This window comes from Polyodon spathula, unplaced genomic scaffold (assembly GCF_017654505.1).
Source record: "Polyodon spathula isolate WHYD16114869_AA unplaced genomic scaffold, ASM1765450v1 scaffolds_907, whole genome shotgun sequence".
In the NCBI taxonomy this organism is placed as follows: domain Eukaryota; kingdom Metazoa; phylum Chordata; class Actinopteri; order Acipenseriformes; family Polyodontidae; genus Polyodon; species Polyodon spathula.
In genome coordinates this window covers 1-14544 of record NW_024472394.1, presented here as the reverse complement: position 1 = coordinate 14544, position 14544 = coordinate 1, and the positions used below count along the sequence as shown (strand labels likewise).

The 14544-nt window shown below is 47.7% G+C and overlaps 2 protein-coding genes across 3 annotated transcripts; one reads left to right on the top strand and one right to left on the bottom strand.

Moving 5' to 3' along the window:
• Window positions 1-253: 253 nt before the first annotated feature.
• Window positions 254-5124, bottom strand: prdx2 (peroxiredoxin 2). The gene is made up of 6 exons (XM_041242080.1): window positions 4998-5124; window positions 3481-3596; window positions 2948-3101; window positions 2122-2244; window positions 1325-1455; window positions 254-513 (listed from the first exon to the last, which is right to left on the bottom strand). Exons 2-6 carry the CDS (start codon window positions 3581-3583, stop codon window positions 428-430), a joined length of 597 nt encoding a protein of 198 aa, XP_041098014.1. The 5' UTR covers window positions 3584-3596; window positions 4998-5124; the 3' UTR covers window positions 254-427.
• A 292-nt stretch (window positions 5125-5416) lies between these two features.
• rnaseh2a (ribonuclease H2, subunit A) lies at window positions 5417-13791 on the top strand. 2 transcript variants are annotated; one of them, XM_041242079.1, is made up of 9 exons: window positions 5417-5511; window positions 5675-5817; window positions 6002-6073; window positions 6387-6513; window positions 7186-7273; window positions 7786-7923; window positions 8481-8568; window positions 8927-9050; window positions 13295-13791. In XM_041242079.1, the coding sequence occupies exons 2-9, from the start codon at window positions 5691-5693 to the stop codon at window positions 13455-13457; spliced, it is 927 nt and encodes a 308-aa protein (XP_041098013.1). In that variant the 5' UTR covers window positions 5417-5511; window positions 5675-5690; the 3' UTR covers window positions 13458-13791. The 2 variants fall into 2 exon arrangements, with proteins under 2 accessions (XP_041098013.1, XP_041098012.1); XM_041242078.1 differs by lacking the exon at window positions 5417-5511 and having other exon boundaries at window positions 5539-5817.
• Window positions 13792-14544: the final 753 nt, after the last annotated feature.

Sequence of the window (14544 nt, the reverse complement as noted above, 5' to 3'; positions counted from 1 at the left end):
AGCGGTCTGAATATTTCATTAAAAACACACACGCAACGCAATTCGAGAAACCAAAAGCCGCAAATACATAGATTATAAAATTCTATATAAAATTGATCAATAAAACAAAAATCTAGACTAGTATAGAGATTTGCATAACACTCTGCCACGTCTACAGGATCGTACGTTAAACCTGCTGAAGATGGGGACCCAATCAATGACACAGACAGATCTAAACACACACCCCTAAAACAACCACGCACACGCTTTTAAATAAAGGGTCAAGCTTTTATTTCGCAGGTACAAACGTTTAACACTTGGTCTCATTCTTGCACCAAAAACTAAAGAAAGGGAGAACCCTCAGGTCTCAGCCTCGCTAGACCAGCAGAGGGTGCCGCTGTCAGATCGGTGCTGGCTACCCCTCAGAGGATCCACGCCGCAGATCGCTTCAGTTCTGCTTGGTGAAATACTGCTTGCTCTTCTCCACGTCGGGGGTGATGGTGTCGCTGCCCGGCTTCCAGCCTGCTGGGCAAACTGGGGAGAGAACGACAAAACCAGTTCAAAGCAAAGCACAGGAGCAACCGAGAGGTACGATTCAGAGAGGGCTTCAATATCACTGCCCCGTTACGAACCAGCTCACCGGCTAGGGTTCAAATTGTGAAGTGCCCGCGCAATTATTAATGTGTTCGTACCCAAATATTAGCTGTAGGGCGCACGCTCGCACAGCCGCAGAGAGAGGCACACAGACAGAGATCGGCTACCTTCAGATCGTCGCCGATCAAAAGAAAGTCTCGTTTGCACATCCGTAGCTCAGTTTTAATTAGTCTGCTTTGTCGTGCTGAACCCTGCTGTCGGAAAGCAGTTGAAAACCCTCACTGGCTCGCAGATTGGAAATTTCACGCAGGTAGAAATTTCCGAGGCAGAAAAAGCACCGATCAGGAGAACGCTCCAGTTACCAAATCGCTAGAAAAAACACGCACAGCCACGAATAGCGAAACTGCCACGCTTCTGTAAAATCACTAACAAAAAATAAAATCTTTACACAGGTGTTGTAATCTTTCTGAAAAAGCAATGCAGCTTCAATTCATAGCAGATATGCGAAGTGCAAAATATTAACCTCTTCTTGATTGACAGAGAGATCCAGCCAGAGCTCCGGGTGTCATGAACCCAGTGGATTCTTTCCTCCAGTGCTGGCAACACGATCCTGGTGTGCTGGCTCTGTTCACGAGGTATTCAAACTGCTCATCAGGACTCTGCTTGATGTTCAGTGCTTGCAGACTACTCCCCCTCCCCTCTCTTCCACCTCCTCTTACCTCCCTCTACCCCCTTTTTCCTCCCCTCTTACCTTCTCCGTGCTGGTCTGAGAATTGAAAGGCCTGCACCAGTCTCAGAGTCTCGTCCACAGAGCGCCCCACAGGCAGGTCGTTCACGGTGATCTGGCGCAGGATTCCCTTGTCGTCGATCACAAAGAGGCCTCTGTGTAAACCAGAGCACAGCCAGGGTGAATCTCTCTGCTTCTACACCAGCAGAGAATCCGTTTCATAATGCATGGACAGCTGTGGACAAACGATAAGCACCACCCTGCAGAGCGAAAGCTGCTCAATAATGTTAGTTAATACACTGAACTGCACACCCAGCGCTTGGCAGGTTTCCCTAAAACTAAAAACATGACAAACTGGTACAATGCGACGTTTCGAAATCCAGCATGAAACACTACTGTACTGCTATTATGGCTTCCAGTACTTTTGCGACATCATTGTGTAGTTTTTTTGATTACACGATGTCAAAAACAAAGATCTGAATTATGTTCCTCTAGTTCAGTTTAAAATGCCTCAATCCTAAATTTCTACGTGATGAGAAACTTTTGGCCAGAGCTGTAGGTATTTAATTAAATAAATAGATTTCATCAGGGGTAACTTCTCAAACTCCATATAAACCATCTTCAGAATTGAAATTTAATAATTCATGACTGGAGGAGATAGATTATATCCATCTATCTCTATCTATGAGGATATAGAGAGAGAGACAGGCAATCAATCCATTTGTAGCTGATCGCTGCACGGAGGGAAGCGATCCTGCGTTTCCAGCAGCGCTCCTGGATGATGAAGCCGCCAATAGCCAGGACGCGACGCCCCTGCTCACCTGTAAGCGATCCCCTCATCCTCTTTCAGCACCCCGTAATCCCGCGAGATCGACTGGGAGAGATCGGCCAGCAGAGGGATCTTCAGGGGACCCAGACCGCCCTGCTTGCGAGGGGTGTTGATCCTAAAACATAGAGGAATGATTAAAACACGCGACAGAGAGAGGGGGACGCATTTCTGAATGAGGCGCATCCTGTGGCTAGAGAAAGGGGTTTGATACCAGGAGGTTCAAATCCCAGCTCAGCCGCTGACCCCCTGTGTGTGCGAGACCCCGAGCAAGTCACTGAACCTCCTTGGGCTCCGTCCTTCGGACGAGACGCAAAACAAACAAGGTCCTATTGGAAGAGACTCTGCAGCAGCAGCAGTTTGATGCAGAGTTCACCCCCCTGGTCTCTAAGTCGCTTTGGATAAAAGCATCTGCCAAATGACTCATAATACTAATAATGTGAAGTGATTAGCTCAATTATAAAGGGGTTCAGCGATGTCACCGAGCACTCAATTGGAATGAGAACCAGACAGCGCAGGGGTGTCCCCCCCGGCGTCCCCCAGTTCGCGCCTAGTTAAGATATTCAGAGTTTGACGCCACCCAGCCGCTGGAACGGATTCAAAGGAGTCTGCATTCCCAGTGCCGGGTCGGGTCGGTTGCTCGGACGCTTTATCATGGGCGTGGGTGCCAGTCTGCACTGAGCAGATACACCCTGCCCACACTGAGCAGAGACAGATAGCAGACAGACACTCCCAGCCCAGCCCACATGCCAGCTCCCCGCTGGGGGGGGGCCTGCCTGCAGCAGCGCTCTGTTCCCGGCTGGGCTCCGGGGCTCACTCACCATGCCAGGTGGCTGAACTGAGAGTCAGTGGAGGCTCCGATCACCTCGCAGTTGATCTTGTTGAAGTCAGAGACGTGGTCGCTGAAGGCGGTGATCTCGGTGGGGCAGACGAAGGTGAAGTCCAGGGGGTAGAAGAACAACACCACATACTTCCCTGAAGAGCAAAACGAGAGCCAGGCGTTGGGGGAGAATTTGGGACGTGCCCGTGCTAAAATATGACTTCATTAGGGAGGAAAACACGAAGCCAGGCAATCCGAACCAAACACTCTACACAGAACAAACTCACTGCGCACCGTGAAGTCTAATGCAACCTGCTGATTAATGCAAAGTGAACACATCCTATTAAACACTGCTTTGCAATTTTCCTTGTACGCAACTGAAAAGTTAAATTGAACAATGTGGCATTCCATCCCACAAAGCTGCTTCCTGTTCCCTCTGCTCCAGAGTCTGCGTTTCCAGCAGCCCACCTAACATAACCATGTAAAACACAAAACAGTTGAAATCTGTTCTCAAGGCGGGGGTGCAACCAGTACCTCGGTAGTCGGACAGCTTGATGTGTTTAAACTGTCCGTCCACCACCGCTGTGGCTTCGAAGTGTGGAGCCGGCTTCCCGATCTTCGCCTTCCCGGAGGACATCCCGATGGTTCCCCTGGCGCAAGGAAACGAGAGGATTGAAACGCATTAGCGGACAGACTCCTTTTCAAAATATCAAATTTCCCCCACCCCCTATTCAATGAACGGCAACACATCACCGATCACAATTGCAAATCTGCAGTGTTGTAAATCTTGCAGTCGCTGTAGTCGATCGAACTGGCTTTCAAATGAAAGCACCTGAAATCGATCAATTCTGCTTCCTTCCAAGGACTTGGAAATGTATTTTAAAAAACAGTTATCGACCCAAACCCAAAAGAAACAGGCGAAGCGCACTTCTCCAATCGCTTGATCAGGTGTGCAATTTAAAAAGCCGCGCACGCAATGAAATCCGCGACCGTTTCAAAAGTTACTTTGAAATACAAACCGCTCCCCCCTTAACATTTAAAGGATATTCAGTATTAAAGACGAACACGCCGCTGGTACTGCAAAGTGCAACACACAAAGAAAGAAAACTTCATTTTAAAGGGTGCAAGGCAACGGAGATTCTGGTTTATTTTAAACAGGTCTGGCATGCAAATCCCTAGCCTGATGCAAATAGCGATTACAGCAAACTCCCGGTGACCGTGCCAGCAGTGCAGAGGAATGCGATTCATCAGAGCGCAGTTTATTTATATAAAAATAATTCCTGTCACTGTTTACTCAGGATAACCCTGCAAAACATGCGACACAACACAAGACTACTTGCGTTTACATCTTTCCCCACAAACAGCCCCTTTAGTGTAAATTGAAGTTTGCCTAATAATTATTTCTCATTGGTACCCAATTAGACTTAACACTAGTTTATAGCTGGTTGGTTTGCAAGTGGAAATCGACAGACCATCCCTTTATTCTCAGTGGCGTAAAGTAGGCCCTATCATAATAATAATAATAATAATAAATTGTATTTAATAACGATTATCGTATGCAAGCTTGTCATTCACTGCATTAAATAATCTCGCAGCCATAATTCCGGCGGAGTGCATGGGTTTAATTTTGCTTTGTTGCAATATACAGAAGATACGCAAGCGTTTTATAATCAGCACGGCAACACACGCGTTCCTGAACTAAACCGCCGCATTATTTCAAGTTCGTGGCCCGCACAGAAACAGCTTCTGTGAATCCGATCCAAAAGGCATGTCCTAGATATGAAATTCCTGCATAGATCTGTTCCCCTCATTCACAATGTCGGTGAAACAGACGCGTTAGGAGCCCGTGTGGTCCTCGGAATAAAACAGCTCAAAGTTAAACACACGGGCTCCTGCAGCCCTTCCAAACAGACGCGTCCGTTCATCCTCCCTGCCTGGTACCAGAGACACTGACCCACTCCGCAACACGCGTAACGCAAGGGCGCACGACACCCGTGCAACATCTTACCAAACCCCCCTCGAAATAAAACAAATCACACGTCTCAGCGTACTTGTGCGTTGCAGTTAGCCGACGGTGGAGCAAAAGCGCTAGTTCTGTCTCCTCTGCAGTTTTGAGCTTGGACGGTGGCAATCTTTTTTTTTTTTTTTTTTTTTTTTTTTTTTATTTTATTTTATTTTTTCCGCTCAGCAGCCCCCCCCAGCTAAACAAACCCCCCTGGTGCAGCAATCAGCACGCGCCGATTGCAGAAGCCCCTTTTTATAATAGCAGTGACGATGACGCAATGCCATCACCCTTACCTCAAACTGAGCCGCCGCGTTCCAACGCGAACTACAACAGCAGAGAACTACAACTCCCAGGACGCTCAGCGCGCAGCCGGCCGCCGCTTTATTGAGGTCTGTTTATGTTGTCCCCCCCCCCGCGTCACTAGACTTTTTTTTTAAATTGACGACAACAACAGCAAAAAAAAAAAAAAAAAAAAACAAAACAAACAAACACAAAAAAAAAAACAGATTGCTGTATTTTATTTAAAACTGGAAACGGGTCAGAGTTCAGGAAACGCGCGGGTAAAAATGTGTTTTTTTTTTTTTTATCTCTTTCAAATCCCACGTGTACCATTTTTTTTTTTAAAGGGTTTAAATAAAATAAAATAAAATAAGTAAATAAGTAAACGTTGTCGCGGTTGGGAAGCAAAGCTAAAAAGCGCGCCGTCACGGTTTCCCTTTGCAGAGAAGGGCGATTGGAAATGGACCTGAGCGCGTTTGAAGCGGATAATTCCCGGAGCTGCCGCCTGGCGTCTGGCATCCCGGAGGCGTGCAGGACTGAGGCGTGCTGCCTGGGGATCGACGAGGCCGGCAGGGGGCCCGTCCTGGGTGAGGATAATTGAAGGGGACCCCCCCGTCCCGCCCCCGCAGCGGGCTCCCGGGGTACCTGGGACAGGGAATGGGTGCTGAGAAGTGTCCCGCCGCACTGACTGGCACAGTGGCTGGACTCTCCGAGACCCGGGCGTGCCTCCCTCCTGTCTCATTTTCTTTCTCCTCTTGTTTCTCTCTGCAGGCCCCATGGTGTACGGGATCTGTTTCTGCCCGGTGTCTATGAAGCAGCGCCTGCAGGATCTGAAAGTTGCGGGTAAGGAGCGGGCGTGTCTCTCCTCGCTGGGTGACGCGAGCAGCTGTCTGCGATATAATTTTGTAGTTTTTTTTTTTTTGATTTACGTAAAATATTCTGGGATGCTTGACCTGTCCCCGACACCTTTCACAGCAGGACTACACTTACCAGAATGCATTGCGAGGGGAGCTGAACTGTCCCCAGTCTGTCCCCAGTCTGTCCCAGTGTGCATGGAGTCGCAGGGTAACCCTGTCCTTGTGGTCCGGTGTCGAGGATCAGGATGTTGGGGCAGCGTGATATCGAGTGCTGTTTTTATTTATTCTCCCCCGTGTAGATTCGAAGACGCTGTCAGAAGAGGAGAGGGAGAGGCTGTTCAGGAAGCTGGACAAAGCGAAGGACTTTGTGGGCTGGGCTCTGCAGGTCCTGTCTCCCAATACCATCTCCACCAGCATGCTGCAGAGGTAGGGCTCCCTCCAGGGAGCGCAGGCAAGGGGGTGCGAGTAAGACTCCTGTTGCACAGCAGCGTGATCCCTTCCAGGTTTATTAACACGCATCTGAGCTTGTTGCCTGTACACACTGTGGGCTGGTCAAGCTGGTAGTAAAACCTGGACTGGGTGAAACCGCTGTGCAACAGGAGTCTCGATTCCATGCCTGACAGGACTCTGCTTTCAAAGTGCAAAGGCACGCATCTCATTGTTATGAGCAAAAAGCCATCCATTAAACAAAAAAAACAAATATATATGTTTTCTGTAACCAGACTCGGCTGTCTAAAGTTGAGTAGGTAGGATATTTTGCGTATTGTGTTGAAAACTACAGCTGTGGGCAAAAGTTTTGCATTGACTGGAACTTCAGGATTGAGACATTGTTTAAACATTTTCTGTCTTTCTGTTTGTCAGTTTTTCCAGTAAGCGTCTGGGAAAACCACAAAGCGCTGGTGCGCAATTCAATGTGTGAACTGTAACATCGTTGAGCAGCTGTCGTTTGACTCTATGAAGCAGAGTGAGTTCATTCCACAGGGTTTGGACCCAGCTGCGGGTAGAGTCTCATATCCTGTGTGCGCAGAGGCGTTGCGTGTCGGTGACTCTCTTCTCTGTGTGTGTGTGTGTGTGTGTGTGTGTCTCTGTCTGCTGCAGGGTCAAGTATAACCTGAACGCTCTGTCTCACGACGCTGCCATCGGACTGGTTCAGTACGCCCTGGACTGCGGAGTGCAGCTCAAAGAGGTGAGTCGGTAAGGATCGCTGCAGGAAGCCGTGCACCCCCCCCCCCCCCAGCTTACAGGTGCACAAAGAAGCTAACATAACAAAGGAGAGAGCTGCTTCTGCATCCAGCGCTCAAAGAACATCATAGATGTTACAGTAATAAAATAATGACCTGGATCGCATTATTGAGGAGTCTGGTGATAAAACGAGTGATCAGGAGAGGATTTATCAGTCTGTAAAGAGGTATGTGAAAAATACAGCGAACAAGGGGTGGGGCTTGGCTGGAGATGCAGTACTGAGGGTCCTTTTGCGATTCAGTGCCTTTTAAAAACCTGTTTTACGCTGAAAAAATATTTCAAACCGCAAGCGCTGAGTAAATGCACCGCTAAGGGTTAAAGGGGTAAGAGATGAAAGCGGAGTCTGCGATGGCAGATCTGAGCGCCACTGTGGTCTAAATCATTAAATGCTGAATAAATATCCACCCTTGATGTCTTTTAACCCCTGGGGCTTTCCTGGGAATTCTCTCTGTCCAGGTGTACGTGGACACGGTGGGACCTGCTGACAAGTACCAGGACAAGCTGTCCCAGAGATTCCCGGGGGTGGAGGTCACAGTCAGGCCCAAGGCAGACTCCCTGTTCCCCATCGTCAGCGCTGCCAGTATCTGCGCCAAGGTGAGGAGGGGCAGGGAGGCTCACAGTGCTGCCCGGTCAAGAAGCAGCTGCATTTGCAGGGCTCCACAGCTCTTTAAGAAACTGGACTTTACGCAAAAGAGTCGCAAGCTTCGATAAGGGACAAGATAAGACTAGATGTAACAGAAAAAAAAAATTAAGCTTTTATATTGCGTATCCTCTTTTAGACCAGCAGGTGGCAGTGTGGTTGAGAGAGAGAATTTTAAACAAGCATTTCTTTCTGTGGTTCAAAGAATAATTAACCAGCGCTGCCTCCAGGTTGGGGCGGTTAGAGTTTTCACGTCAAGACTAAAAACACTTCTGTAGAGATGGCTTTTGTATCTTAGTGTGTTTTGATGCATCAAATTTAAACGGCTGTCTTTGTGTTATTTGTGCGTTTGCTGTTATTTGAATGGTCTGACTGTCAGCTGTGTGCGTGACACACTGTACAAATGCATTGTGGCTGGCTCTTCCCTGCTGTGCGCTTTGCCCAGTGCTTTGCAATCCCCCTCTGTAAGAAGTGCTGTAGTGCATGTGGAACAGTCTCGGCTGTGTTGCAGGTGGCGCGGGATCACGCGGTGAAGGACTGGCAGTTTGTGGAAGAGCTGGGAGAGACTGAGATGCAGTATGGATCTGGATACCCCAACGGTGAGGCTGGCTTAAAAAAAACAAAACAAAAATCGCACACACACGCGCTCTGTAAGGGTGTGGTGCGCAGCATCGCGAGTACTGGTGCATGCAGAGAGGTGCAGCTCCGGGCAAGCGTTCTGCACCCCCTCGAGAATTACAGGATTGAGACGTCGTTGAAGGACATGTTAACCTCACGCTATTGAGCAGGGCTCCTCTTCACGAAGCGCTGCGTGTTTATCCTACAGGGGGATGCAGTGCTTCTGTCGGCGTCTCTGTTATTTTATCAATATGTACGTTTTTAGATCTTCCACCCTGGGCTGTGGCTAACGATTTGCTCCTCCTTTCTTTAACCCCCCCCCCCCCCCCCCTCCCCCAGACCCCAAAACGAAAGCCTGGCTGTCCCAGCACCTGGACCCCGTGTTCGGATACCCACAGTTGGTGCGTTTCAGCTGGAGCACTGCCAGGACCCTCCTGCAGAGCAAGGCTGTGCCAGTGCACTGGTAGGTGAGAACAGCACCCCGCTCAGCTCTGCACTGCTGTGTAGACGCGGCAGCAGGGTCGTGGTGTTAAACGATTGTGTTGTTGTTGTGTGTTTGTGCGGCTCTTTTTCACCTGGTAAACCTCCTGGAGTGGAGTCAAGGCTCTCCAGGACCGGGACTGATCGAACAGCCCTGTGTTAAACAAGAATGACAAGAATTATTATTCAATATCAATCAGTCTTTATTTTATATAGCGCCTTTCATAGCGGAACACCATCACAAAGATGCAGTAACAATTAGAAAACCCATAAGACTACAAATACAGAGAAATGCAGAATACAGTGGAGAGCAGAATACAGGATAATACATGAAATAGTGCATTAAATACAGTGGAAAGAGCAGAATACAGGACAGCAGCATAATACATGAAATAGTGCATTAAATACAGTGGAAAGAGCAGAATACAGGATAGCAGCATAATACATGAAATAGTGCATTAAATACAGTGGAAAGAGCAGAATACAGGATAGCAGCATAATACATGAAATAGTGCATTAAATACAGTGGAAAGAGCAGAATACAGGATAGCAGCATAATACATGAAATAGTGCATTAAATACAGTGGAAAGAGCAGAATACAGGACAGCAGCATAATACATGAAATAGTGCATTAAATACAGTGGAAAGAGCAGAATACAGGATAGCAGCATAATACATGAAATAGTGCATTAAATACAGTGGAAAGAGCAGAATACAGGATAGCAGCATAATACATGAAATAGTGCATTAAATACAGTGGAAAGAGCAGAATACAGGATAGCAGCATAATACATGAAATAGTGCATTAAATACAGTGGAAAGAGCAGAATACAGGATAGCAGCATAATACATGAAATAGTGCATTAAATACAGTGGAAAGAGCAGAATACAGGATAGCAGCATAATACATGAAATAGTGCATTAAATACAGTGGAAAGAGCAGAATACAGGATAGCAGCATAATACATGAAATAGTGCATTAAATACAGTGGAAAAGATAGCAGAATACATGAAATAGCAGCATTAAATACATGGAAATAGATAGCAGCATAATACACACAATAGCAGCAACACAGCAGCTAATGGCAGATATGAGGCTTAAAGAGCACGGAGAGAACAGGCGGGTCTTGAGAGTTGATTTAAATCGAGCGACGGTGGGAGCGTAGCGCACCAAACCTGGGAGAGAGCTCTAGAGAGTCGGAGCCGTGAAGCTGAATGAGCGTTCTCTCAGCGTGTGGGGCGCGTTTGCTTGGGGGTAACAAGCAGGCCAGAGTGGGGGGACCTCGGCTAGCGGGCCGGGTCACAGCGGGTCAGCGGGTTGAGGAGGTACTCGGGACCTGGGCGATGAAGGGACTTGCAGATCTATTCCTAGACTGTTTGTCCCCTAGCTTGCGGGAGCAGGGTTAGATTGATCGAGTCCACCTGCACACGGGACACTCTCTCAAGCCAGGGGCTGGATGTTTCACCCTCTGCGTCTGAATTCCCCAAGCAGAGCGCCTCTCTGCAGATGCCTGTCCTTTTTTTTTTTTTTTTGTTTAAAAAGACTCCTCTTATGAACTGTCTTTGACCTCGAACTCCGCATCCAAGCTGATCAGCATCGTTGTCGTTAGCGGTTGCTAAGCGACGATAACCTAGTTCCTTCCCGTCCTGTCCCTTTCTGTTGCGTAAACAAGTCCTTCGCTAAACCTGCTACTGCCGGCAACAGAAACGTACCGACAACAGCGTGGTCTGCTCATCCCGGGACAAACGCTTCTTGGCATTCGTGGTGCACCCTGCAGCTGCTTCGGGCAACTCTCACAGAGACAGCACTCCTCCTGGGGCATGTTCAACCCTTTTCATTCTCTTCGCGGTACAAGACGTTCCCTTTATGCAGTCCGGTTTGTGTACATGGTTATGTTTTTCGTATTTCCCTACAATGTACAGCACTGAATACCCCGCCCTGGTCTGTAGGGAGTTCTGAAGATGGCTGTTTTGTGTTTCATTTGGAGATAAGCAGTGGGTGTCAAGTTGAATTTTTGGAGGAGGCAAGAGAGCACTTTCAAACATTAAATCTGAAAACTTCAGTGACACAGTGACTGGGGGAGGTGTTAAACTCTAGAGCAGCCTGGAGCTGTGTAGCCCTTGTTTGAATGAGAGAATTGACACTTTTTTTTTATATTAAATAAATGGAAAACCAATCCGCGGATGAAGCTGACATCATCACACAGCAGGGTCTCTCTGGCTCCCGGCCTCCAGTCTCTCCTCGTTTTCACAACACCGCCTCTCTCCCCCCGAACGTGTTATTTTTTTCATTCTTTGACGTGCAGCAGCCAGCTCCCCTCCCCCTCGTCCCTCCTGACCAGGCTGCTGAGAGGGATAGGAGACGAGAACGGCAAGTTTTTATCAACCCGACCTTGGCCATCACAAAGCGCGCAATTGTGTTTTTTTTTCTGTCAGCTGTTAGATTGGCAGATTTTTTTGCCCCCCCCCCCCCCCCCCCCCCCTCCTCCACAGAGTATAACATTATATTTGTTTCTGTCTCTGTGATCACCCCATGCAGTCAGGTCGGTGCTGTGTTTTCAGTCGTGCAGGAGAGACACGGGACTCCACAGCGCAGTACAGGCGTTTGCAATAGCTTGCTGTTTTAATGTTACACAAATTAGAATCTGGTCTCTATTGTCAAAATATATGTGCAGGACAAATACAACAGTAAGCGTGCAGTGAAGCCCAGATTGTTTCATATCTGATATTTCTTCTCTGGGCTTTGCCATGTACAGTGAAACTCTGTACAGTCCAGGAATGGAAATAAGACTCCTATTGCATAGCGATTTTCCTCATTCCAGGTTAGAGTACTGCCAGTTTGATAGCCAGCTACAGTGTTAGGATTGAGACATAGATATAATCTCATGGTATTTCATGTTAGATTTCCAAATGTCCACGTTTTTTTTTCGTTAAGTATACAGGAGAACTACAAAGCGCTCGTGTGTGATTCATTATGTTAACGCGACATTATCTCGTAGGTTTCACTGGACTTTAACAAAGTGAAGCGAGTTCATTCTGCAGGCTGGTGCAATGCTTTTGGCCTCTGCTGTGGAGGTAGCAAGAGTCTTCCTGAAGCGGGAATGGATCCCGTTGCTGTGCAGTGACTGTCTCTATTTCCATCCCTGCGGCTTTATATTTAGCTGCACTAATCTGTACAACAGAGCAGTTTTGCATTTAACACAGTTCTTTTTTTTTTAAATAAAAAGGATGGCCATTTGATCCGCAAATTTAAATCTGGCATGTTTATATCAGTATGATTAACTTCTCCCCGCGCCTCTTGTGTCGTTTGCAGCAGTGGATTCATTCTTGTGCGGGCTGTGCTGCCCCTTTGATAACCCCAGTCTCCTGGACCTGCTACAGTGTTGTCTCTGCGCCCTTCCTCGGGACAGTAAAGTCCGATAGAGACGTGCTGTTCTACTCTCGGTCGACCTTGGGCTCCGAACGCTGGCTCACCTCGCTGTTCGAATCACAGGCTGCTGTGGGAGGAGGCGGTACAGACTGGCTCCTGTTTCACTGCGTACGCTGAAATGATGACTTGAGAAAAAGCAGCTGACTTTGAAATTGTTGAGTGGAGAAAGCCAAGTAGAGTCTGGGACAGCTGTAGAGGTTCTGAGATTAAAATGCAGAGGGTGACCCATAAATCGTGCATCATCGTAGGTGATCTCGTGTGTTTTTAGGACGTTCTCTGGTAAACCACACGCACGCACGCACGCACGCACGCACACACAAGATTGCGTTCCTCTGCTTCAACATATCTGACACCAAGAAGAAACAGAGACAGTATTCACACATACAGTAAAAACCTGGATAATCCAGCATTGTTTGGGACCAGTGCCGGATTATGCAGTGTGCTGGAAAATCAAATTCTGTACAGAGCTGACAAGCTGCTTGAACGCTGAAGTACATACACTGCAAGTACTGTGATGTGCGCCCTGTGATTTCTAGAACTGTCTTTAATTTTAATCTCGCTGTCTCCTACATGTAAACCAAGAACTTGGACTGCACCGCGTGCGTATTTATGCAACAGACTCGATTTATAAAGACAGTGGGATCACACGACGGCACAGTCAGGTCCACGTTGATTTTATGTTTATGTTGTGGCGACCGTGCCAGCCTCACAGTGGAACACGCTTATGGGGCCTGTGTCTGTCTGTCTGTCTGTCTGTCTGCGGTGAATAAAGCCGGATTCTCGTTCCCTCCTGCAGGGATGATGATGACGATGGTGAAGGCGGCGAGAAGGCGTCCGCAGCCAAACAGAACTGCTCCTCCGTGCTGTCGTATTACGGGAGGAAGAAGAACGAGGGAGCCAAGAGGCTGCCCCATCGCTACTTCACAGAGCGGGCCCTGGAGACGGTCGGGGACCTGTAGCTCCACGCCGGGCCGGGTCCTCTTCAGAGCTGCTGGACCGTCCGGAAGAAAGAGTCGAGACGCAATTGGGTAAAACCGCCTGGGGATCGCCAGGCTCTGCTCACTGGTTTAGAGACCAGAGCTTCCAGTGGTAACTGGTGTAGCAATACAGGAAGGGTCCGTCCCCCTCTCTCTCTCTGTCTGTGCAGTATGCCAAGCTGAAGTCAAAGTGTATTGAAGATGCTTGCCTTATTCTTGCCTCTGCTTAAAGATGAGCTTCTTCTCCTCATTGGCCGATGTTTGTTCGTTCATTCATTCATACATTTTAATTCTATTTAATAAATATTTGTATTGACTTTTTTTTTTTTTTTAAATAACACATCCTGTACGTGCAATCTTATAACGCAAACATATTCTCAAGTAAGTAACTCTTAAACGTTTCATACAGGTAACAAATCTAAACCTGCCGCCCGTACCTCCATCTGAAACGAGGAATTTCTTGAAATCAAGTGCATGAAGGCTCTGTGTCTTTTTCCTCATTTGGTATTTATTGCAAGAGATCTGGAGAGCCGGAACTTGGTACAGACTGCAGTTCGCTCCAGATCTGTAAAGTGCCTTACAGCACCCAAATATATCAACGGCCTCTCTCTCTCTCAGTGCCTTTCACTGACTCTTGTGTTCTCTTGTAGGCACTTCTGTGCAGATAGCAGCTGCATCAGTTGTTCATTTAAGCAGACGTGGTGAAACCAGTATCCAGCTAGGGCCAGAAGTTTAGCGTCGCCCTGTAGAATGAACACATTTTGAAACTGTACCCCTTTCTGTCTGGAGTTTTCAGCTCAAGTACCCCTCTTATAGTTTCCGCTCTCCAGAATGGTACCCCAGTTGCACTGAAAGGGAGATGAATCCGATGAACACGTTCATTTATTTTCACCCCCGTTTTATTTAATCTTTAATTTTTAAGGCACAGCAGTCTGGGGCTGACAGGCTGCTGGTTTGGGACCAAAGAGTCGGCTTCATTCTTCAAACTTCAAAATGTCTTTGAATGCGTAGAATTAAAAAATTAGAAATCTCTTTGGAAACTCGTGCCTTTGCTTTCTGTTCAGCAGAG